This window comes from Tasmannia lanceolata, unplaced genomic scaffold, assembly GCF_043159265.1.
Source record: "Tasmannia lanceolata isolate RefF3 unplaced genomic scaffold, GAP_Taslan_0.1 ptg000012l, whole genome shotgun sequence".
Lineage (NCBI taxonomy): Eukaryota > Viridiplantae > Streptophyta > Magnoliopsida > Canellales > Winteraceae > Tasmannia > Tasmannia lanceolata.
The window spans coordinates 42,132,849-42,157,090 of NW_027518689.1; the positions used below are offsets into that span (position 1 = coordinate 42,132,849).

The 24,242-nt window shown below is 39.9% G+C and overlaps 1 protein-coding gene across 3 annotated transcripts; it reads left to right on the forward strand.

Annotated features, from left to right (window-relative positions):
* Positions 1-2,912: 2,912 nt before the first annotated feature.
* Positions 2,913-21,164, forward strand: LOC143888262 (uncharacterized). 3 transcript variants are annotated; one of them, XM_077392622.1, is made up of 3 exons: positions 2,913-3,146; positions 3,260-3,407; positions 19,246-20,862. In XM_077392622.1, the coding sequence occupies exons 1-3, from the start codon at positions 3,053-3,055 to the stop codon at positions 19,319-19,321; spliced, it is 318 nt and encodes a 105-aa protein (XP_077248737.1). In that variant the 5' UTR covers positions 2,913-3,052; the 3' UTR covers positions 19,322-20,862. The 3 variants fall into 3 exon arrangements, with proteins under 3 accessions (XP_077248737.1, XP_077248738.1, XP_077248739.1); XM_077392623.1 differs by lacking the exon at positions 19,246-20,862 and adding an exon at positions 20,869-21,164 and having other exon boundaries at positions 2,919-3,146; XM_077392624.1 differs by lacking the exon at positions 19,246-20,862 and adding an exon at positions 20,884-21,164 and having other exon boundaries at positions 2,925-3,146.
* Positions 21,165-24,242: the final 3,078 nt, after the last annotated feature.

A 24,242-nucleotide genomic window follows, 5' to 3' on the forward strand; every position in this document is an offset into this window, starting at 1 on the left:
CTCTGTCAGTCTCTTTCGTGTGGAATTCGGATTGCCTTAGTGATCCCAAGTTTACAGGAAAGACAAATTCAAATCAATAATTAAAATGCACACGCCAATCGCGTGGGTACGAGAGACCAAGAGAGAGCGCGCGGCGGCTCGCGCCCCACGCCCCTCTCGCGGGCCATGTCCCACAGGACCCCTTAGAGCTGAGTTCGGACCCCTCAGTGCTGAGTCCGGATTCCCTCAGTGGTGAGTCCGGATTCCCTCAGTGCTGAGTCCGGACCCCATCATGTAGATTACCCCAACAAGATCCGACCACCAAAAACATGAAAATCAAAATTCAGCAATCAAACAGTTAACAAATAAAAAACAAAAAAGAAACCAGGAGGAGTAACCACAAACCATCGATACCCATGTATCAAAAATTAAAGAAAAGGTCCAACTAAAATAAATACCTGAAAGATCCATTTGTTCATGATAATAAGAGTTACATTAAATCCCCACCATTGAAGAATTGAAAGAAGGAATCTGAAGACGCTCCACTGCCACAGCCGATTCTCCTCCATGCTCGTTTGATACATAATATATTAGTAAAAGAAACAGAAGAGAAAGGGATTGTTGTTTTGGGGAGTGGGAAAGAAAAAAAGAAAGGCTGTTGTTAGGAATATTCGAAGAAGGGGAGTTGTGTCGTGAGTGCGTGTAAAAGGCCTGCAACGGTGGAGTCTGTTTTTCCATCTGGTGGGGATGATTCCATGACAGAGTTAAAAAAAGTCCATTACAAGCCGTCTGTGTTTTTAAGCAAGGAAAACACTTTGAAAACGGATTCCGTTTTGGAAATAAAAACGGGCTTGATATGACCGTTGATATGACCGTTGATATTGCTTTATGAGATTTGTGCCAAAGTAATTGGCCTTTTAGTGGACGTGGCTCTAATAAATAATGCTGGATTTTTCCCGCAAAACAGAATCCCGTTTTCCTAGCAGTTCTTAACGAGGTTCAACCAGACCTGAGAAACCCTTTTTTTTCCAACCAAAACCCGACCCAACCACAGTTTTTAAGCTTACAAAAAAGATATTTTGATAAAAAAAACGTTGGGTTTCACTGTAGTTGAATGCGTTGCCCAAACCCTCAACCCGAGCCTGACCCAGACTCAAACTGACCCGATCGGGACTTTTTTTCGGGTTGAACCTGACCTGAGTTGCACCCCTGATGTTCCCATATGGTACCTTTATTTTTTATTCCCTACTTTATTGTGTCATAGAGTCAAGTAGACATTTTTGCCCTCAAGTGCAAATAAAGAAAAATGTCACCTTCTCTAATTATTATTTTTCCTGTTTATTCATCTCTGCAGCTTGAAAGAGGAGGAGGAAGAAAAAATGAGGAAAACAGAAGAATCGGCACCGAAAAAATAGAAGACCCCAGAAAAAATGAAAAAGAAGAATAACGAAAAAAAAGACGAAGAATCGGCGCGCCAAAAAAATAGAAAAGAAGATAAAGAAGGAAAAAAGAAGAAGAAGAAGAATCGACGTCGGAAAAAATAGAATGCGCGGGAAAAAATAGAAAATAAGAGGAAGAAACAGAAGGAAAAAAGAAGAATTGACTCGGAGTCTTCTCAATATGACTCGGGGTCATCTCGACTCGGGATCATCTCGTTCAGACTCGTGCTCATCACTCATCTCGATCAAATGTGGGCCCAGATTTTTTAAAGCCCAAAACTCGGCCCGTTACCTTAAACTAACGAGAAATGATAACCACACAGCATAAAAATACAATAATTTTTTTTAAAGTCAGAAATAAGCGAAAAAATAAATCCAATAACTCCTAATAAATCTAATATAGTGCCAATAAACCATTATCGAAGTAAATAAAATCCAACCCATAAATAAAATAAATCCAATGCTAAATGTAACCAAAGAAACTTTCCTAAGATGGATCCAAACAAATTAAAATATAGGATAAATTAATAGTTCCAACTTAATTCTCTAAATTAGCCAAATAGCTTCTTCACACTCGTTCATTGTCGATCCACTAATGAGCCCGCCTCATCGTAAGCAACGTAACCTATTGAAAATTCGGTGAGTCACTAACATGAATCTCGGTAGGGTCGAGCTCACCATTTTACCCCTAACGTTATTGAAGATTTTTGACATAGGGGTAAAATACTAGCAATATATGCTAAACATGTATCTTACATTTATTATCTGTTTCCTTTCTATAGTCAATATTTACAAAAATTCTATTTTCACGGAAACATTTTATTTGAATTTTTATGGTGTACTATTACACCTCATGTCAACTTACCAACTTCTCCAAAAGCTTAAGCTGTTGGAGAAAGGCATTATTTATCTTTTATACTTTTAACACTCCCCCGCACGTGTGGCCCACTTGGCAAACACGTGGCACATGTGGCCCCACTTTGGGCCGACCATCACATGTGGGTTTTTGCTATTCGGGAGGTTTGAACTCGAGACCTTTGGCTCTGATTTAACTTACTAACTTCTCCAAAAGCTTAAGCTGTTGGAGAGAGGCATTATTTATCTTTTATACTTTTAACACCTCATGAATAGTATGGTTGGGCCTATCATTTTACGACACATGTTTTGATAAGTTGTGGCCCATCATTTTACACCCATAGTATCCACAATCTTTCACAAATCCATGCATATGGTGGGGCCCACCATTTTACACCCATGAGAGGGTCCACATCTCTACCTAAACCCATACATAGGATGGGGCCCCACCATTTTACACCATGTTTTGATATGGTAGGTCCCACCAACTCCACTCAAAACTCAAAACCCATCCATCAGGTCCGCCCCACCATTTTAACTCATCTTTAGATCAGATGGGTCCCATGATCTCTACCCAAACCCATGAACTGGGACCCACGATTGTACAGTTCATGTTTTGATGGGGCAAGTAGAGGTAAAGTGATCCATCGTCTCTTTCCTTGAGGGTGGATTCAGTAGTCCGCGCAACTTTACCAAATTGTGTGACTCGCACAGCGTGCAGGGAGTTGAACAGGGACTATTAAAGAGCCCCAGTCGATCGACGCCTTTATTTGTTGTCCATGGAGTCTTCTTATTCTTCATGGGATTATATCTATCTCATTATTCTCCGCCCGATTCTAGCCATCGTCTTCATTCTATCCTTGATTTTTCTGAGTAAGTGAATCCCACCCTGTCTCTCCTTCCAAACCCCTTAAATTCGTAAGAATTTTGTTTTTCTTTCATCTCTCTATGGGTTGAATGATTTTTCCCTTTTTGGACTGATTTAGGTTGGTATTTGGCATGGAAATTGGTGCTGGTTCACGTTCCTATTGTTCAAGAGATCTGCGGTATGCGCAAAAAACCCTCACAGCCAAAACCTGCAACTCGTCGCCTTTCTAGATACTACAACACCGTTATTCATAATTCACCTTCTGGGTAATTTTATTTCTGTGATTGAAGATATGGGTTTTCTTTTCTTTCTCTCTCTCTCTCTTTGATTTAAAGCTGAATTCTGGATTTTCAGTTCTAGTCTTTTGGGAAAATCTGTTAGTGGGCTCTTCTCTTTTTCTCTTTTGGGTTCTGTATGTTCTGTTCTGCGTATTATCTTTCTAGTCATGCTTTATTTCCTCATAAAATTTAAGACTTTTACATGATTACAAGCGAGCTCTCTAATGCTTTTAAGTTTTTGGATAAATTAAGCATCATTCGGTCTCTTATGTTCCCTTTTCGCTCGATGGTCGGGTTACATCTTAATAGTTTGATGCATTATGTTGGTACTGACGGAGTGTTGTTCATGTCCAATTCTTGTTGATGATTGCATCTAACATGCCTAACAATTATTTGGAGATCTTCAGAACATCAATAATTAATTGCAAGACCAATATCTTGTGCAATCTCATCAAGATGTTGCTTTTTTCCCTACTGAAATTGTTGTTAAGACATCTCATCATATTTTGCGTAAATTTCTTTATAGCTATTAAATACCTAATAGATATAAGTATCTTTGTTGAGTAAAGTCAGGGGACAAATCCAAACTGAGTGTGCACAAATAAACGAAAAAGCAAAAATAAACACAACCCATAAGATGAACACGAGATTTTTATGTGGTTCAGTCAAGATGCCTATGACCACATGGGAGAACACGATCTTCCACTATGAGAAAACAAAATTACAAGTATTACAATGAGACTAACTTGCAAACCCACAAACCCACAACCCTTTCCCTTGACCTCTCAACCAAGACCGTACACAAGAGAAACCCGAGAAAAAACCCAAGTGAAAAATCCAAGAAGCACTCTTGTCTCTCTCATTCTCTCTTTTTCTCCTCTTTGCAGCTGCCACACAAAGAACCTCCCACCCAAGAGAAACACGTTTTCTCTCCTTTTTATTAACCTTGGTTTTTTTTAGCAAACCTAGAAAAACTTCCTTCTTTTGTTTCCCACCACAACTAGGTTGCCTAATTAGTTTAGGAAACCGGGCAACTTTCCCAACATTCTCCACCTTTGCTCAAGATTTTTCGTTGATGTCGTCACTGATCTGCTGTCGTCGTAAACCACCATTAGTCTTTTGAAAGTACCAACTACATACCATTGAATCATCCTGGTTCTAACTCCATCTGGCTCGATCAACATGGCTAATGCTGATGGGACCATCCTAGGACTCATCTTCTAATTTTTAAGTGTTTTTAGGTATTTTTATGTCCCTTAAGTTTTAGGAGGGGTGTCACGATCTTTTTCCATCAAAATCACTTATGTTCTTTGAGTCATGAGTGTTTTAACTATGGCCCACATATGTATTACGAAAAATTTAAGTTAATAAGTCATTAGAGGGTATTTTTGTTCAAAGTATTAGATATTTTTTAAGGTTTGAGAACTTTCTAGTTCTCTTTATCTTCTTACACTTTTCTGCGATATTATGGATTGGAATGAAAAAAAGATTTGAAGTTTCTCTCTCTCTCTCTCTCTCTCTCTCTCTCTCTCTCTCTCTCTCTCTCCGTGTGGATGTAATGCCTCTTGAAGTGTGATGCTTCATATTAGGTAAGTTTTCTATCCCTAAACTCTTCCTTTTTTCTCTTTATTTATCTTCTCTTTCCCTTTTCTCCCATCAACTTTCTCACGCTTTCGGCAGGTTTGTAAACCACTCCTTTCTATCTCTAGTCTTCTCTCTTTTTTATCTTGTTCACTCTTCTTGATCGTGATCTCTCATCTCGATCTTGATCTCTTTTCTTGATCTTCATCATTTTTCTTGATCTTGATTCTCTATTTCCTTTCTCTCTCTTTCAATCGATTGTCAAGGGCTCACATCATTTTGGCCATCAAAGCTCAGTGCTTAGGTCCCTTGTATACTTCATTCATTTTCAGCCCCCAAGTGTTCGATGAAAGTTCAGTTTGAGTCTCCCTTAATTAAATGCCTTAGGTAAGTTCATCTAGCGCCCTTCAGGTGTTCGATAAAATTCTCGATAAGATCCTTGAATCACATCAACTGCACATGTGTGGCTGTCAATCTGTTGACTAGCCTAGTCAACCATGAGAGGATCTCGATCTTCCTCCCCATCGCAGGCACCGTCACCTCCTCACCATCGTCTGCAACCTGAAAATCTATCCTTGCAACAACGGCCAAAGAGACCCTACGCGTGCGCACGCCACTCCGTTTCCAACCAGCCATCGAAATCTTAGGAACACTTGTCATCGTATCTTTGACCAGACAATATGATCCGATACACTCGATATTCGCCATCTTCTCCAGCTTCCCATCATTTTCATTCAACACCTTAGTCAGGGCATGTTGAACAAGGACGTCCTTCACCCTCATATGCCATAGGGTGAAACTACCATTTTTGTCAAACCTGTCAATGTTGACCCGGGCATAATTCAGTTTTATTGCTATCTCAGATTACCCGATGCGAAGCTCCACCTCGAACCAGAGTTTCTCAGACAATCTTACTAAAATTCGACGATCATTATAACCGCGATCCAATCACAACACATATGATCACTCCACCCAGCCTCGACCATCTCTCCAACCTGCCTTTGACATCACTTGTTGAGTAAATCCACCTGAAAAATCTGATCTGATCGTGCACAAATAAACGGAAAAGTAGAAATAAAGACAAACCATATGATGGACACTGAGATTTTTACTTGGTTCGGTCAAGATGCCTACATCCACAAGGAAAAACAAGATTTTCCACTATGAGAGAAAAAAATTAAAAGGATTACAATGGAACTAACCTCCAAACCTGCAGAACCCAACCCTTTCCCTTGCCCTCCTAATCAATACCGTTCACAAGAGAAACCCGAGAGAAAAACTCAAGAAGAAGCACTGTTCTCTCTCCCTTTCTCTCCTTTTCCCCTCACCCAAGAGAAACACATTATCTCCCCTTTTTATAAACCTATGTTTTATAAAAAGAGCCTCCCACCCAAGAGAAAAACTCACCATTTTCAACGGCTCTTTGAAAATCCTCTAGTTTCTCTCCTTCTACACCGTCCAAAGAATGGCAAGGAGAGCTAGATTCTGTAGAATCTTGCATCTAATTGGCCAATTAAGAAGATCCAAACCTCAAAAACTCTGCAATGTCATCCGGCACCTATGTCACAAATATCGTTCTTAGGAATATCTCGGCAAGGGAAAATCTCGGGATATATTAGATTTTTTAATTATTTTTTGGAATTATACCGGGAAAAATGTTGACATAAAATTATTAGAAATATAAACTTATATATCTGGGATTTGCTAGCGTCCATCGCAAAAGGCATTTCACGGATGGCCTGTTGCATGTGAGAACAGCTACACAGGCTCACTTTTCAGCAGATTTTGTCTTCATTCACGAGGTGGCTGCTCTCACATGCAACAGGGCATCCGTGAAATGCCTTCTGCGATGGACGCTAGTAAATCCCTATATATATATATATATATATATATAAAGCATAATGGAGGTTTTATTGTTCACCCTTGAGCAAGTTCTTAAAAAATAAATAAAGTTGGTTGTTTGAGCATAAGCAACCAAACTTATTAAATCATTATATCCTTGGTAAAGTGCAAAAAAACACACTAAAGAACCTTTGCTACTAAACCCACGAGCCAATTCCCTAATGTGAATGAACAAACTAGTATTGTTGCAAAAACCCAAAAAGCAAAGAAAATTAGAATTAGAAAGCAAATCCCTGATCCAGTAGACTTAGGCACTCTTGTTTAACTCAACAGATTTTTGAAAGTTTAAGCAGTCATCTTGGTCTTGGTTGATAATACATGTGCTGCTGCATAATCACCATGCATTCTTTGGAATTCATTTCTTATCTAAATAAGATAAATGAAAATAGCGAAAATAAAAATACAACCTCCCCCCCCCCCCCCCCCCCCCCCCCCCCCCCCTCTCTCTCGCGCAGATAGACCCTTGACTAGGAAAAATCCAATAGAACAAGAGAACCCTACAAAACCAGGCGATTTTTGTTTCCAATTGCAGCGGTGTTTTTCTCCTGTTTAGAAGCATGGTGTTGGGTTGGCTAGATTTGCGGTGGAGGAGAGAGAGGGAGAGAGAAAGTCCTACCATTGCCTCCTTCCATTGCTAAATGCGGTCGGCCAGAAACTCTAGCACAAGAAGCGGAGAGGAGTTTCTGTCGAGATAGGGGAGGTTGGGGCTTTAGGACTCACGATAACGGTTGTCGGGGCGTCGTTAGTTTCTGTAGGGGAGAGTTCGCGAGAGATGTTTATGTTTTTTAAGGTTTTCCAATTTTAAGCTCGATGAGGGTTTTTAAAGGTAAAGTACAACTACAAATGTTGCGATTTTATCACTATAAAACTGCGATTTTTATATTTTGCCCCTATGATCTGTAGACACGGACACCGTAATCCCCCAAACACCACCCCCCCCCCCCCCCACACCACACACACACACACACACACACACACACACACAAAAAGAAGGAAAAAAAAGAAAAAGAAACGGGGACACGGCTATAATAGAAAGTATATATGATATAACAACAAATGTTATTTAAGAAGAGCTAAAGAGAGTTTATAATAAAAGCGGTAAACACAATATGCAATAATAAAAGAGAATGTCACACTTGACACGGCACAATGAATGCCAAGTATGGTAAACATGAAGCCCAAATCACGTTCCTGAAGCCACAGTGAATAAACATGTGACAGACTGTGTATCTGTGGTACACATGATGCATTGGCTGATAATGACCCAATTCCGATTATGCAAATGATCCACCTTAAGGATTTTGTTGAGGGAGCTGTCTAACAAATAGCAATCACATGAGGCGGAGTGAAGACCTTCCACCCACTCTTGAAGGGGTGGAAAGATTAGAAGACCCGATCAACTGGTGAAAGAGAGAGTGGGCCGAGAAAGACCAGTCAAGACTCCATTTCCACACATGCTTGTCAATGCCCCACCTCTTAATGGACACCACCTTATCATCTTCTCTAGAAAATGACTCGCAATGCTTGCGCCCCGAAGTATGGCACTCTGAATAAAGTAGGAAAAGCCTCATTGAGTGGACAATCATTGCATCACGGATCATGCCAAAGACGAACAGCTCACCAATTCCAACTCTGAATTTGATCCCATCCTGCATCACCTCCACAGATCTTATAATGCGGAACCCAGGGCCATCAGAAGTCGGAGGTGTTCTGAGAGATGCCCAAGGTTATGTTATATGGGCTTTCTCGGGACCTATTGGTGTGTTAGATTCCAACGAGGCTGAGGTGCGTGCTATTCATCATGGTATCAAGTTATTAGCATCTATGGATCTCTCCAAAGTAGAAATTGAAGGGGACTCTAAGAACGTGATCAGCTTGTTCAATAGAATGCATTCTTTTCCTTGGAGATTTGCTAGGTGGTTTGATGAGATTCAAGATATCATTGCTGAGTCTAGTGCCCAGGCATACCATGTAAGAAGATCTGCTAATGGTGTGGCAGACAAATTAGCCAAAGATGGAGTCATTAGGGATAGCATTCATTAGGGATAGCATTCAATTGTTCGACTTTCTCCCTCCTTGATTACTCTATTCTCATGTTGTATCTATTACCCTTATGTTCTTTTGTTGGGCTTCGGCCCTTTTATTAATATAATCACCATTCAAAAAAAAAAAAAAAAAATTGTCTCGACGACCAACCACCCCAACCGAGCCTATACCTCTCAGGCCTATTCTCTCTATCTTATTTTTGTAAGATTTATCTTTTCTAAATTTTACTCTTTCCCTTCCATCTTATTTCTGTCTTGAGAATTAGATTTTTAATTTTTTTTTGCGCCTTGCAATACTGAACTGTTGTCATTGTGAATCCAGTTTAGTCAAGCACTTATATTCATTGAGCTAACGATTAGTTCTTGTTCCAATTTTGAGTTCTTTCCCTTATACTTGGCACATCATATGAAACTTTCAACTTTCAACCAATCCAATGGTTGTATCTTACTCTGATTTTGGACTATGAACCTGCAGATTTAAAAATCTTTAAAGCTGGCCAATTTGGTTATATTGTTTTCAGATTTGAAACAACTTCATCTACCCTCAGTCTTTGATCTGGAATCCACAATTAAACTTTTTGATCCCTAGTCCAGTTGCTAATTTTAGCATATTTTACCTATTCCTAAAATTCATTTGATATTTTGTATTAAATTCTTAAATTGGATTCCATGTAGTTCACTTCTAGAAACCCCCACTAGGCCTTCTAGCATCCCATCCTCATAGAAATCCTACCTCACTTTCTCATTGAATGAGAGTGCAAAAATATTATGCATACAAACATGCATGGTAACAGATAAAGCACTGACTTAAGCAATATAAACATTAAACATCTGACCAATTATCTCTGAAAAATCCCTTTTAGATATGCCGATGAGTGCCTAGTGGCGAACCGACTTAATCTCCGATATTTTCAAATTATAGCGATTTTATCGCGACATTATGATAAAACAACAAAATCCCGAAAAAATCCCGAGAATTTAAAAATATAGTGATATTTTTATTTACCTCGGTAATACTGCGATTACATCATGATTTTTTACTGTATTTTTATGTTATTTTTAATTTTATATTTTTTTTTCTTAATTTATATAATTTTATTTTTATTGTTTTTTCCCGATATAAACTCAACAAAATAAAAGAAATTTAATATATCCTTAGATTTCCCTTGCCGAGAAATTCCCGAGAACGATATTTGTGACTTAGCTCCTGAGTCATTAAATACAATCTTATGTACAATCTTCAGTGAAGATGGCAGCTAGTTGATCCTTGAACTAAAGTACTTGCTTACAAATAAAGTGATAGTCGACTTAGTGTGTTTTGTACAAGTGTAAATGATTGCCATAGCAGTAGCGGTGACAATACTAAGATCACACAATAAAAACTTAAACCAATTTTCTTCAGCAGTTGTAGCAGCCATAGACTGGTTTTCTACTTTCGCACTGGAGCAAGCAACCATGGGTTGATTCTTACCTAGACTAAGTGAAGCCTCAAAAAATCTGCCAAAGCAACTCTCTCATGCAAAGTTATAGTTGATTTCAATGTGTTTTGTGAACATGGGAAACCAGATTAATCGTCGTTCATATGTCAAAAACACTTGTGGCCATAGCCCATTTCATATGCAAGCCCACCGTTTTCTCTCCATCACATTGAACACCTGTAACGAGCCGAATTTTTACTGCAGGCAACAAAACATATTTATTCTTGTAATCACGCAGCGAAAGGTTAAAGTACATCCTGAATTTACAAAAAAATCCCAAGTACGACATACTTAAAACCTTTTTACATCTGAGGAGATTGACTAGGTTCATCATTTCCGTATTTCCTCAAGTTGCTTTCACACTTCTCATAACTAAGGGTCCTCATTAACAAATACTCCCGCATCCAAATTTTCAAATTCTGGTGGGAAAAAGTGGGTTAGGAGAGCACGTATATAGAAGCTTCGACAAGTAGCTGAAATCAATAATAAGAGACAGTTCTATAAAAAATATGCAGTATTTTGTATAGAACATAATGTGAATTTAAAACTAATACTAATAAGATTTTTTTATAGAATCAATTTAACCAGATAGTAAAACAAACCATTTAAAGCCCAATAGTTTCCAATTATTTCTATTTCTGAAGTTTCATGTAACGATCCGTCTTACCCTCGTATCGTCCGCTTTGGACTTGGCCCGCTAACACTTTTGGGTAAGTCGATGGCTCAGAGGTACAAACACGTCACACGAGAGAGACCATCGCACATTTACCTCTTCCATTTCTTTCATTTCTCATTTTCGTTCAAACTTTTCGTGCACATGAAATCCAACATTTCATTTCATTTTTCAGAATGAAACACATTTCATCACTTTGAAACAAATATGATTTAATATTTCCCAAATGTAAACAATGAATATTCGAAGTAAAACAGATAAGAAATATCTGAATAAAACAATATATAATCATATCCCCATCACTGTCATTGAGAAAAGATACCAGTTGAGTCTAGCTATTACCTGCGTTATCAAAACTGAGAAGTGGGAATTTGAAGATGCTTGACCTTGAAGATGACAACGATCAGGGAGAAGTGATTCTCCTAGCATTTTCCTTCTTCTCCCTCTCTTCCTCCCTTTTCTCTCTTTCTTCCTTTTCTCTTCCTAGTTGCTCTATTTATAGGAAAAACTGAGGGGAATAGTAACATGTGAATAGTTTTTATGCATAATACCTGGTATTACAACACCGAACCCCATTGAAAAGCTCATTTCAACAACACCGTGGAGTCCAGCCCACTACACAATCTTGTCTCCTTAATTATTTTGACAGCTTTATCTTCTTGCCTTTAAAAGGTCATCACCCCCTCCACAAAAAACATTCCAAATTCCCATTTTCCATTTCCTTTACAGAAAAGGAAGAGAGGAGAAGCCGTGGGTGATCCTCGCAGCCTATATGCTCCCGATGACAAAAAAATCCATTATGATCAATGTATTGGATAGTTAGTTTTAAATTTCTTTAACGAAGAGCTCTTTTTTCTTCCATTTTTATATCTCACATGCATTTGTGCATATTGGATACAGGTTGAGGAAACCTGCCATCTTTATTTTCCATCGAAGTGATGGGTGTCGATCTGGTGTGATCGCACGCCCCAATGGATCTCTGATCCACGCTACACATCAACCTCCATCGACTTTATGAATACACCGTCTTCCATAGAAGTTGCGCTAGGATTATCACTATGAAGACCTAGGAGAAAAACACCAAGGGCAAATAATAAAAAGTCCACCTAAGTGACTTCAACAGCAGTAGAGGTCATAGACAAGGATGCTACTTCTGTGTGGGAATGGGAAACGTGGGTCGCTTCTTAGATCACTTAGGAGCCATTTGGATACGTGGATTTTAGAATCTTGGATTTCCTCAAAAACTTGGATGGGAGATGAGAGAAGAAGGAGACCGTCCGTCATTATCTGATTTCTTGCCCCTCTTTCCGTCAGCAAGAGAGTAGGAGATCCCATGTTTCAAGGTTTTAGAAATCTTAGGATGGGGGAGAGATTTCTAAAACCTGGATTTCGTACTTAAAATCCAGGATTCTAAAGAGAAGTGAAACGGACGGTCTCCTCCTCTTGTGTCCCATACAGGATTTTGAGGAAATCCAAGATTGTAAAATCCTCGTATCCAAATGGCCGCTACGATTTTGAGGAAATCCAAGATTCTAAAATCCGCGTATCCAAACGGCCCCTTACAGATTAAGTTAGGCCTTTGTAATGACCCCAAAAAACTAAGATTCTATGGCCTTTCTCCCAAGCTTGTTAACACATAAAATGCATGACAATTCACTCAGACATTTCATCAAACACTTTCAATAAGTGATTATATAGAGGACTGTTTTGCATTTCCCTTTAATTCAACCCACCAAACATGGCATTACAAAGAAAATACAGCTATAGCTTCCTTAAGATGATGACTGGAGAGGTCCAAATTCGTCAATTACAAAAGTGAAGAGCAACAAAAAGGGAAACATTAGATCTTGAGATGGAGAAGTTTGCTAGCTCCATCATGGAATTTGGTGGGATGGAAGAGGTAACCACTTAAAGTGGTGATGGAAAGGATATGCTCCAAGTGCACACTGCCACAAGGAGGAAGGGTGCTCACTGCACCAATTGCTAGAGGAAGTAGAACGCACTGTTCATTCCTCTTGCTAACACACGACTTCACTAGTCGTAGGGTGTTCTTGGTTACAAAGGAAAGATAAAAACATGCATAATCCCTTCTCCCTTCACCACAAGGCACTTATAACTCCCCAATTACACCTACCCAAAACATATGGAGTGCCTCTACCAATTTAATGCCCTCTTGAAAGCAACCACAAGAGGGGCCTTTGCCCCCAATGGACAACAAAAAGGGGTGCCCCTATCATTTCAGCACGGAAGCATAAATAGTTCAAAACATGGCCCATGACATAGCCTCTTTAACACTAGATGGCACCTTGGCCCGTATTCTAGAGAGGGTCTCCCACTCCATATGCCCCACAAGTGGACCACCTCCACACGATCCGGCCCCACGGATGATGCCCAAACACACAAAAGGGGCCCCACACGGCTCAAACCTTGTACCTTTGTCTGATCTTCGGCCCACTGAGTGGTCCCACACGACCCAATCCCTGTGTTTCCATTTGATCCATAATACTTGATCAATGTTCCTAAAAAGGAACATTACAAATCTCCCCTTCCCGAATTGCTTGCCCCCAAGCAATTGGAAAAGAAATGATACTACTATGTCATTGTGACGCCCGCGATCGAATGGGAACCTGGGTGGTACGTTGGGATCATGTGCTTGAAGTTGCCCATGAGAATGGAGAAAATAGCGACGACAGCCCTTTGGATTGATGTTGGGGTCCCATGTCGGTTCCACAAGATAGGGGACAATTACGAATTGATCTCCTCTATACGGCATGATCACATGTGCCCATGCCAATGTGAGGGTCAATGAGTGCGCGATGTGCCAAGAAACATCCCCATCATGGGCCACAGACTCTTGTAATAAATCACGTACCTTGATTGCTTCCTCTTTATACGGAGGAACATCAATGATATGCACTTGAACGCTTAGTCCCTCGTTTGTAGCATCACCCCTACTATCACTGTGATCATCAACAACCACTTCACACTTGGTCTTTGAATCAGCCCCAATCATATCAATATACACTAGCGTATGCTGTGTTAACGGTGGTGTTGGTGTCGTCATGCAAGTTAGTAGTGGTGGTGTTGGTCTAGGAGTGCAAGTCACCATCGCACTCGCTTCGCTCTCGACCGATGTCGTAGTATCCTTTCGAGCCATTGGCATGTGTGGATGGAGGGTTGGTGTATCTATATTAAGAGGAGTAGAAATGGCCCTCTCCAAATTAAGGGACTTGGTCACTGCCCCGAAATTGTCACCCCTACTAGAGTGAGTTGACAACCGCTCCAAAGCCTCAAGTATGGTGCTTTCAAGGCGGGCAAAGCGAGTGTCGATAGCAGCGGCGAAGCATGCTACCAACCGCTCCTCTAAATCATTGTCCCTAGACCACCTCTGTGTTGACTCCATGAGGTCTTTCCGAATGAGTCCACTTAGGCGAAGGTAGTCAATCTAATAGCTGTAGTTTTCTCACAAACCACGCAACAAATAGTTGGTATGCAGTCCCTCATACGCCACACAACAAATAGTTGGTATGCAGATTAGAAGACCTTGCTACTCCTTTGTGGGAATTCTTGCACAACACTCACATTTGTAGGATCCACACCCCACAATCATTGCTTCAAGATCTAGCGCTTGATGCCTCACAAATTACCCAACAAGAACTGGTTGTGCAGGTCCCTTAAAATATTGTTTGCGTAGACATTTCTCTCTTGAGCATTTCATCAAACAGCTAGGGGTCTCGTTGGCAAAGTCTTTCTGCAGCCCAAAGTCATCCACAATGCGTCTTGCACCGGGCCTTTCCTCAAACACCTGAGGGTGTTAAAACTCACAACTAGATGCTTTTGATCTAACAGATGGCAGGCTTACTGAAGCATTTCATCAAACATACAGAGGGCGTCCTTGGCTGGGCATTTCTGCAGCCCAAAATAGTCCAGAATCGTGTATTTCTGTTAGGCTTTTCCTCAAACAGTTGGTGGTGCCAATGATGGAATGTCACGACAACTCACAATTGGGTAATGTCACTCGAGCAATTCTTCAAACACTTAGGAGGCGGCATTTGCAAGGCCTTTTTGCAGCCCAAAAACTGACCAGAACATGTTTGCTCTTGGGCCTTTCCTCAAACAGTTGGTGGGCGTCGTTGCAAGAGTATTTCTGCAGTTCTAAACTGCCCAGAACTGTTACCTTCACTTGGGAATTTCCTCAAACACCTAGGGGGCGTAATGGATGGAGCAATCAAGCAACTAAAAGCTGTCCAAACGTGGACCAATTTTCTCGCAGCGCATTTCTGAGTTCCCTTGGGCACCAAGGCTGGCAGGATGATGCTTTGATACCACTGTAATGACCCCAAAAAACTAAGATTCTATGGCCTTTCTCCCAAGCTTGTTAACACATAAAATGCATGACAATTCACTCAGACATTTCATCAAACACTTTCAATAAGTGATTATATAGAGGACTGTTTTGCATTTCCCTTTAATTCAACCCACCAAACATGGCATTACAAAGAAAATACAGCTATAGCTTCCTTAAGATGATGACTGGAGAGGTCCAAATTCGTCAATTACAAAAGTGAAGAGCAACAAAAAGGGAAACATTAGATCTTGAGATGGAGAAGTTTGCTAGCTCCATCATGGAATTTGGTGGGATGGAAGAGGTAACCACTTAAAGTGGTGATGGAAAGGATATGCTCCAAGTGCACACTGCCACAAGGAGGAAGGGTGCTCACTGCACCAATTGCTAGAGGAAGTAGAACGCACTGTTCATTCCTCTTGCTAACACACGACTTCACTAGTCGTAGGGTGTTCTTGGTTACAAAGGAAAGATAAAAACATGCATAATCCCTTCTCCCTTCACCACAAGGCACTTATAACTCCCCAATTACACCTACCCAAAACATATGGAGTGCCTCTACCAATTTAATGCCCTCTTGAAAGCAACCACAAGAGGGGCCTTTGCCCCCAATGGACAACAAAAAGGGGTGCCCCTATCATTTCAGCACGGAAGCATAAATAGTTCAAAACATGGCCCATGACATAGCCTCTTTAACACTAGATGGCACCTTGGCCCGTATTCTAGAGAGGGTCTCCCACTCCATATGCCCCACAAGTGGACCACCTCCACACGATCCGGCCCCACGGATGATGCCCAAACACACAAAAGGGGCCCCACACGGCTCAAACCTTGTACCTTTGTCTGATCTTCGGCCCACTGAGTGGTCCCACACGACCCAATCCCTGTGTTTCCATTTGATCCATAATACTTGATCAATGTTCCTAAAAAGGAACATTACAGCCTTGAAAATATAAGATACCCCTTGGTGGATCCAGTCATTTGGAAGTCAGCTTAGTGAGCATCAGAGTTGTGTAGATGAAAAGAGGTGTTACGGTGGATGAGAAGACCATGGCCAATGACACCCTTCGCATATTGAATTGGAAATGTGAGATTAGATCATATAAAATAAAAAAGATATTGGAGACAGGAATACTGTGATAGGAAGGATAGTCAGAGAAGTGCCTTCACTATAAATTAGCTTCAAGTTCTGGGCAAGTAAATATCAATTGTTTTTCATAAGAGAGTAGTTTCATACTTTGTGAGAGAAGGTCACTGCAATATGCGAGCTGCTTCAACTATCTAACAGAAGGACAATGGCTTGAGATCAGTCATATCGACTTTTCAGTGATAACAATAGCAACTTTTATTATGGTAAAGAGAAAACAGTACTAGATAGAAAGGGCTGAGCTTCTTCAACTACCTAAAAGAAGTGCAATGAGTTGATATTATTCATGTCGAATATCTTCTTTTTTCTTTTTTTTTGGTTTGGTAAGCTGGGATCATTGTTTTAAATTTCGGCCGGATTTCTGAAAATTTCGGACTTCGGTTTGGATTCATCAGAAATGACCGAAATTTGAAAAAAAAATCGGTTTCGGTAGGGACCAAAACCGAAACCGAAATTTAAATCCATGGCTGGGATTGAACCTTCAATCACAGGGTTGAAGAACAAAGCCTTGACCAATTGAGCTAGAGGCTCAATCCCCTTCATGTTGACTTTCTATTTCTCTCTCTCGAGTGGCAACAAAATAAATTTTTTTTTATTTTTAAATGATAACAAAATAAATGTTATTAATATAAAGAGAAAACAGTTCAAGATAGAAAGGGACAAGGTGTCCCACTAAAATAACAAAAATGACGGTGGTAATCCATGAATGGTATTGTATCGCCAATGACAACTTCAGTCCCATACACTAGGCACACACACCATCTCATTGGCAGATCTTAGAGCATATTTAACAGTCGGATATATCACCATACTAATATCAAGCATTTCCTTCATGCTTTATGGCCAGAATGCTGAGTGCTTTTAGTATACGAGATCTATATTCAGACATGATATAATCATCAGCATGTAGGGAAATATTGGATCATTTGCTGAACAAACATGGAATGTTCACTCATGTAAATTTAGCTCAATAATAGAGGAATTGAATTGTTGGAAACATGCTCGAAGTGATTGTTCAAAGTCGATACGTGGCTTTGCAAAATTGATCGAGTTGCTTGCTTAAGTGGATAGATAGCTTTTGAAAGAATTTAAACGTAGTTTGGATGAGTGGGATCTGTGTAGTCATGTGGTTGTTGTATATAGGCTTCTAGTAAGTGTCATGAAGAAAAGAATTCCTGGCATCAAGTTGATGGGTATACCATCAATGAGATATGGTAAAAGAGAGCACATTTGAATGATTGGGAGATGACAATTGAAATAAGGTCTCATTGAAGTCCACAACCACGGTGATGATTGTATCATTTAGCCACTACACGAGCTTTGTAGCATTCAGGCAAGAATGGAATCAATATTCATGTCTGATTCAGATGCTAAGCATTAAATTTCATCCTACAGATCTGCTTGCTATAGAAGTTTTTTGCTACTAAAGGTGCAACTAGGTTGAGATTGGGTTGAGCTTTATCTGGAAATTAATTGGATTCAATCTGAACCCATTCCAATTTCATGGTAAAAGTTCAACCTGAGTTCCCAAAATTCAACCATGCACCCATATTTGCCACCTGTAGTGATAAGTGAGAACTCCGTGACAGTGAGGTTACTGATGTGCTTACATTACTTCAGAAAAATGATGGAAATGGTTAGAAGTGTAATGAAAAGTATAGGTTAATAGCATTATGCTATCAGACTAATAAAAGTTGCTGCTCTTCCTCTAGTTAAACTTCAGTAGAAAATGCAGAAGCTTGACTTGAGGTTTGTGATCTTATTGACAATGAATTCTGAAAGAACAAACAACAGATTGAGATAATTGAAGATACACGACAGAGGAGGTAATTTAGAAGAAGGATTTGTTGATCATAGGTGTGAAAAGGATGCTGACATCTAATGAGAGAGATGCAATTGCAATGTCATGACAAGTTATGTAATGGGTTAATCGGTAGTCCAGTCCATTGGCACCATCCACCTGTTGCAACTGGTGCTATGGGCCACGCCTTTACAGCATTCTACTGCACCATATTAGAATTAAACGACTTGGTCTGTTAAAAAATGGATGGAAATGTGGATGCGTGAAGTCTTTACTATTGGTCTTTTTTTAGAGCCTTTTGGAATCTGTTACGTGCCTAATTGGCCGTAACACAAACAAACAAACGGAAAATAGAAAAAGAGGGGGAGAGAGGTTGAGAGAGGCAACCGGACCTCCTAATGGCTCAAATTGAGAGGAGCCATGACTCTCCAAAACAAAGTCTCCTTTGCTGTTGTAAAAATCTTCTCCTTTCATTTCGTTGGATTACTACTACATAAATTCAAGCAAGAGAGAGTGCCACATCACAAGCACACTTACCCACTAACAAGACACATCACAAATAACTAACCCCACCACCCTAAACTACATACCATTATCTACATAACTACTACATTAAAACTATCCACAACATAAGCACATAACAGAATCCAACTAAATACCTCTTTGTTGTCGTAGATTGGTTTTCAAAGCCCAATCTTTCATTGGTAATTATTTGACTCCTGTTCAAAGCCCAATCCTTCCTTTCATTGTGAAGTGTGATTGGAGATTGGAGAGCATGTGTTTTCAAAGCCCAATCTTTCATTGGTAATTATTTGACTCCTGTTCAAAGCCCAATCCTTCCTTTCATTGTGAAGTGTGATTGGAGATTGGAGAGCATGTGACGATACAAGAGCGAAACATCAGTTGGTTACACAGAGAAATTTGTATTGATACAAGTATCAGTGCTCATTTCGTATAATTTAATAGTAAATCTACTGGGAGGAACCACATAAAGTAGAAGACCAGGAGAGAGAAAGATAGGGTTTCCTACTTCTCCAATATAATTATGGCTGGAACTTGAGATGCAAATGAGGCGGGGGTAGAGCATTATTATTTGGCCTTCGATGGCTTCGCACTCACAATTTGGGATCCTTAATAGTGGAAGGGGACTCTTCAAATGTCATTGCCTGAGCATCTAACCGTCGTGGTGGCCCATGGCGTCTTGCTCCGGAGATCGATGAGATTCGAGATCTAGTGTAACTATTACAGCTGACCCTACAACATAAAAGGCGTTCGGCAAACTCTTTGGCTGATCGTTTAGCGAAAGAAGGGGTGGCCCTTCAGGATAATATTGTTGTATTTAACTCTTCGGTTGCGTTGACCACTTGATACTTTTTTTTTTTGGGACATCTTGTTCCTCTTCATGTATCATATTTTCTTGGAATATATTGTTACTGTTACATAAAAAAAAAAAAAATAGTAAATCTACTGAAGTTTCTAAAACTATACGGTCTGTTTGGATGTATGTAATATAGAAGCTGAAGGAAGGGAAAACAGATTCCCATTTCTTTACTTTCCATTTCTCTTGATTTAAGGGAAAAGTCAAAAGGTAGAAAATGGCTTCCACTTGGAAAATTTACTGCCAACAAGGATTATCCCGTGAATATTAAATGGCAACAAAACCATGCTAGGAAAAGGAATGTTTGTCCTTTTACTTTCGTTTCTCCTGTTTTAGGCGCAAATACTTTCTTTCTCCTATTTTGGTTGCAACCAAACCGAGGGGAAAGGTCAGCAGCATTCAAAACATTACATGCTTTCAGTGGATAGAATATTGGATAACACTGTATATCATGTTGGTATTTACGAGTGAAGCAATGCACCCTCCGCTTTAGTCTTATAATGAAATCAATACATCGATCTATGTAAATTTGATTCGTGTTAAAACAATAGGATTGAAACTTGATATTTTAGTGCACGTGTGGGAAATATGTGTGTGTGTGAGAGAGAAGAGGGGGTACGTATGCGTATAGAGTGAAAAGTGGCTAAAAAATAAGAAAAAAAATCAATCATATTTTGAGTGGAGTTTTTTGTTTTTTAATTTTCAGACTTTCTCACCCTCCTACTCATCCGTGCCTTCTCAAATCTCTCCTCCTCCCACTCGCGCTACCCACCTCTCACTAAATGATTTCAACACAAAATTTTTTGATATAAGACAGTCATGTTTCTTGTCTTTTAGTATTTAAAGAGCTGTAAAAGGGTTTTACGGTTCCAAAAACCGCTTACAGGACAATTAAATACTAAAAGACAAGAAACACGAGCGTCTTGTATCAAAACATAGTTGTGCCGAAATCATTTCCCAAAAAAAATCATGGTTGCCAAACATGGGTATGATAAGGTAGCAAACATACCTCTATTTTGATACACGTGACAATATGCTTTCCTATTCTTTATTGTCTGATATTTTTCAAATTGGTTACATGGGTTGAATTTTGTTGAAGGCCACAAATCTGCAGGAACAACAATTTGGGAGCAGAGGTGGGAAAATCATAGAAGACTCCACTGTAAGAAGGCTTTTTTCTTTTCTTGCACAAATACAAAGTTAACTACTCTTCAAGAGAAGAAGGTTGAAGCTAAAGCTATGCCAAAGTTATGCACTTATGCCTCTAATATATGTAGTATTATACTTTTTATGCTATTTAGCTAAAGCTATGTGTGAAAGTGAACCACATGGGTGCATCAATGGTACACTCTGTTTATAGCAGAGCCATGAATGAATGTTCCCAGTTATTTTGTAGGGCTGCAACTCGGGTCGGGCGGGTCGGGTTTTGGAGAACCCAACCCTACCCGAGAAATATCTCGGGTCGGGTCGGGTCGGGTTTTTTTTCGGAAAACCCACGATTCCCAAACCCGGCCCTACCCATGATAAATCTCGGGTCGGTTCGGGTCGGGTCGGGTTTTTTCACGTTGACGCAAATTTTTAAGGAAAATTCTTGTTTGGCAAGGCAACTCAACTCATAGAAGCAGAAATTACACTCACATTACACTATCAAACAATGATGTAATTACACTCACATCACACTTGAATCAAACAATGCTGTAATCAAACAATGTTGTAATTACAATCAAATGCTGAATCAAACACTTGAATCAACTCAACTCATAGAAGCAGAAATTACACTCACATACAGTAACAGTGGGTGCATGGGTTTTCACTTTTAACTTTGGGAAAATTACATTTACACCCCCTCTAGTTTCTGACACATCCACTTCTACCCCTATAGTTTAAAACGTGACAAATACACCCCTGTAGTTTCAATTTATTTAAGGTTTGCCCCCTCAGCTGAAGGTTCGTCCATAGATTGAAGGGTTAGGATGATCCGATGGAGCTGATTTTTTGGGCACACCATATCTATGTCAGGACCCATCAAATGAACGCTTTGGATCATCCAAATAATGTGGGCCCCTACCCGAATCTAAACACTACCAAAAAATCATCCAAATAATGTGGGCCCACATTGTTTGGATGATCCAAAGCGTTCATTTGATGGGTCCTGACATAGATAGGGTGTGCCCAAAAAATAAGCTCCATCGGATCATCCTAACCCTTCAATCTATGGACGAACCTTCAGCTGAGGGGGCCTACCTTAAACAAATTGAAACTACATGGGTGTATTTGTCACGTTTTAAACTATAGGGGTGGAAGTGGATGTGTCAGAAACTAGAGGGGGTGTAAATGTAATTATCCCTTTAACTTTTAACTAACAATAGAAAAAAATGTACATACTATAACTTATGTAACTCGGGTCGGGCCCCTTCAAACCCGGCTCGACCTGAGATTCATGCGGGCTTTTGAATGCTGAACCCGGCTCGACCCAAAACCCATGAAACCTGAACCCGACCCAGGCTATTTTCGGGTCGGGTCGATGCGGGTCGGGTAAAACCCGGCTCGAGTTGCAGCCCTATTATTTTGTCTCCATGTGTCTTCAAATAAAAAATAAATGACCAATTTATTTCATAGGGATTTAGTATGCTGTCGCCTGAAGTCCATTATTTTTTCAAAAGTACTGTATGGCCTACTTCATAGGATGATCCAAACCGTTCATTTGTTCGGCCACGTCGTAAATAGGCTGTACCCTATAAATCATAACAAACTAGGATGATCCTAACCCTCTGATCTATAGAGGTTTCTATAATGTGTAGTACTAAATTCATCAATAAGATTTCAAAATTTTTTATCATCGAGAGCATCACAATACCAAACTAATGTTCGGTCAATCAGAATAATATGTGGTGTCTACAGGGTTGCCTAATATTTTATATAAGATAAATTTAAAAAATATTAATCACCCCATTCTTCCCCATCTTCATTTTTGTGTGTGGCTAAAAATTAGGGCTGCAACTCGGGTCAGGCGGGTCGGGTCGGGTTTTTTTCCGGAAAACCCACGATTCCCAAACCCGGCCCTACCCATGATAAATCTCGGGTCGGTTCGGGTTTTTTCACGTTGACGCAATTTTTTAAGGAAAAATCTTGTTTGGCAAGGCAACTCAACTCATAGAAGCAGAAATTACACTCACATTACACTTGAATCAAACAATGATGTAATTACACTATCATTACACTTGAATCAAACAATGCTGTAATCAAACAATGTTGTAATTACAATCAAACAATGCTGAATCAAACACTTGAATCAACCCAACTCATAGAAGCAGAAATTACACTCACACGCAATAACAGTGGGTGCGTAGGTTTTCACTTTTAACTTTTAACTAACAATAGAAAAAAATGTACATACTATAACTTATGTAACTCGGGTTGGGTCGGGTTGGGTCGGGTCGGGCCCCTTCAAACCCGTCTCGACCCGAGATTCATGCGGGCTTTTGAATGCTCAACCCGCCTCGACCCGAAACCCATGAAACTTGAACCCAACCCAGGCTATTTTCGGGTCGGGTAAAACCCGGCTCGAGTTGCAGCCCTACTAAAAATACACCAGTATTATCATCTGACTGGTAGCCATGGTTTTAAATTTCGGTTTCGGTATCAGTTTCGGACCTCACCGAAATTGAAATTTCAGCCAAAATCTGACGAAATGTAAAAAACAATATTTTATTTGTTACAAAATTTTGGTAATTTTGGTCGAAAGTTTGGGAAAATAATAAAAAATTTAAAAAATCTAGAATTTTGGTCGAATTTCCTAAAATTTAGGATGAAATTTTGGAATAAACGAAATTTCGTTGGAAATAAAGTAACGTTTCGGGTATGTGTCATTTCGGTTTGGGCCTCGACCGAAACCCAAAATTTCGGACGGAAATTTCGGTTTTCGGTCGAGATTTAAAACCATGGTGGTAGTTGATGGTCAAGATCCAGCAAAATGGCCGATAGACAAAAAAAAATATTCATAAACTATTTTTTTCTATCTTTTCTCTCTGCCTAACTCTTAAATCCTCGAAGACCAACCCTTTCGTTCTCTTGTTGGCCCCGCATTATCGGATGAACCTAACCCCTTAATTTATTAGGCCTAATTTTAGGTTTCATTGAAAGAAGTTAAATTGTTGATTCTTGTAGGACTCACTTAACAGGATGGATCATGGATGGGATGTCTGTTAGCCAATGGGACTAGGAACATCTGGGTGACAAGATGGGTCTCCCCGAATTAAGTTATAGTTGTAGCCTTGTATTGAACCCCACAAGAATGGGATAATCGATCTAGGCATGGATTTGGTGGGCCTCGATTTGGTGGGCCTCACCAATCTAACGGCATGACAAGCATTGATAAATTTTAGAGGAGGGAGGAGGTGTAGGGGGTTCATGAAAATTTTCTAAAGAATTCATTAGCCAACCCAACTAATTTGGGACAAAGGTTGAGTTGAG

Bases quoted from the DNA above. Each gene is read 5' to 3' on its own strand.
- LOC143888262 (XM_077392622.1), top strand. From the start codon at position 3,053: ATGGAGTCTTCTTATTCTTCATGGGATTATATCTATCTCATTATTCTC. The intron at 3,147-3,259 runs GTAAGTGAATCC...GGACTGATTTAG, and splicing joins TCTATCCTTGATTTTTCTGA to GTTGGTATTTGGCATGGAAA. The intron at 3,408-19,245 runs GTAATTTTATTT...TTCATTGTGAAG, and splicing joins ATTCATAATTCACCTTCTGG to TGTGATTGGAGATTGGAGAG.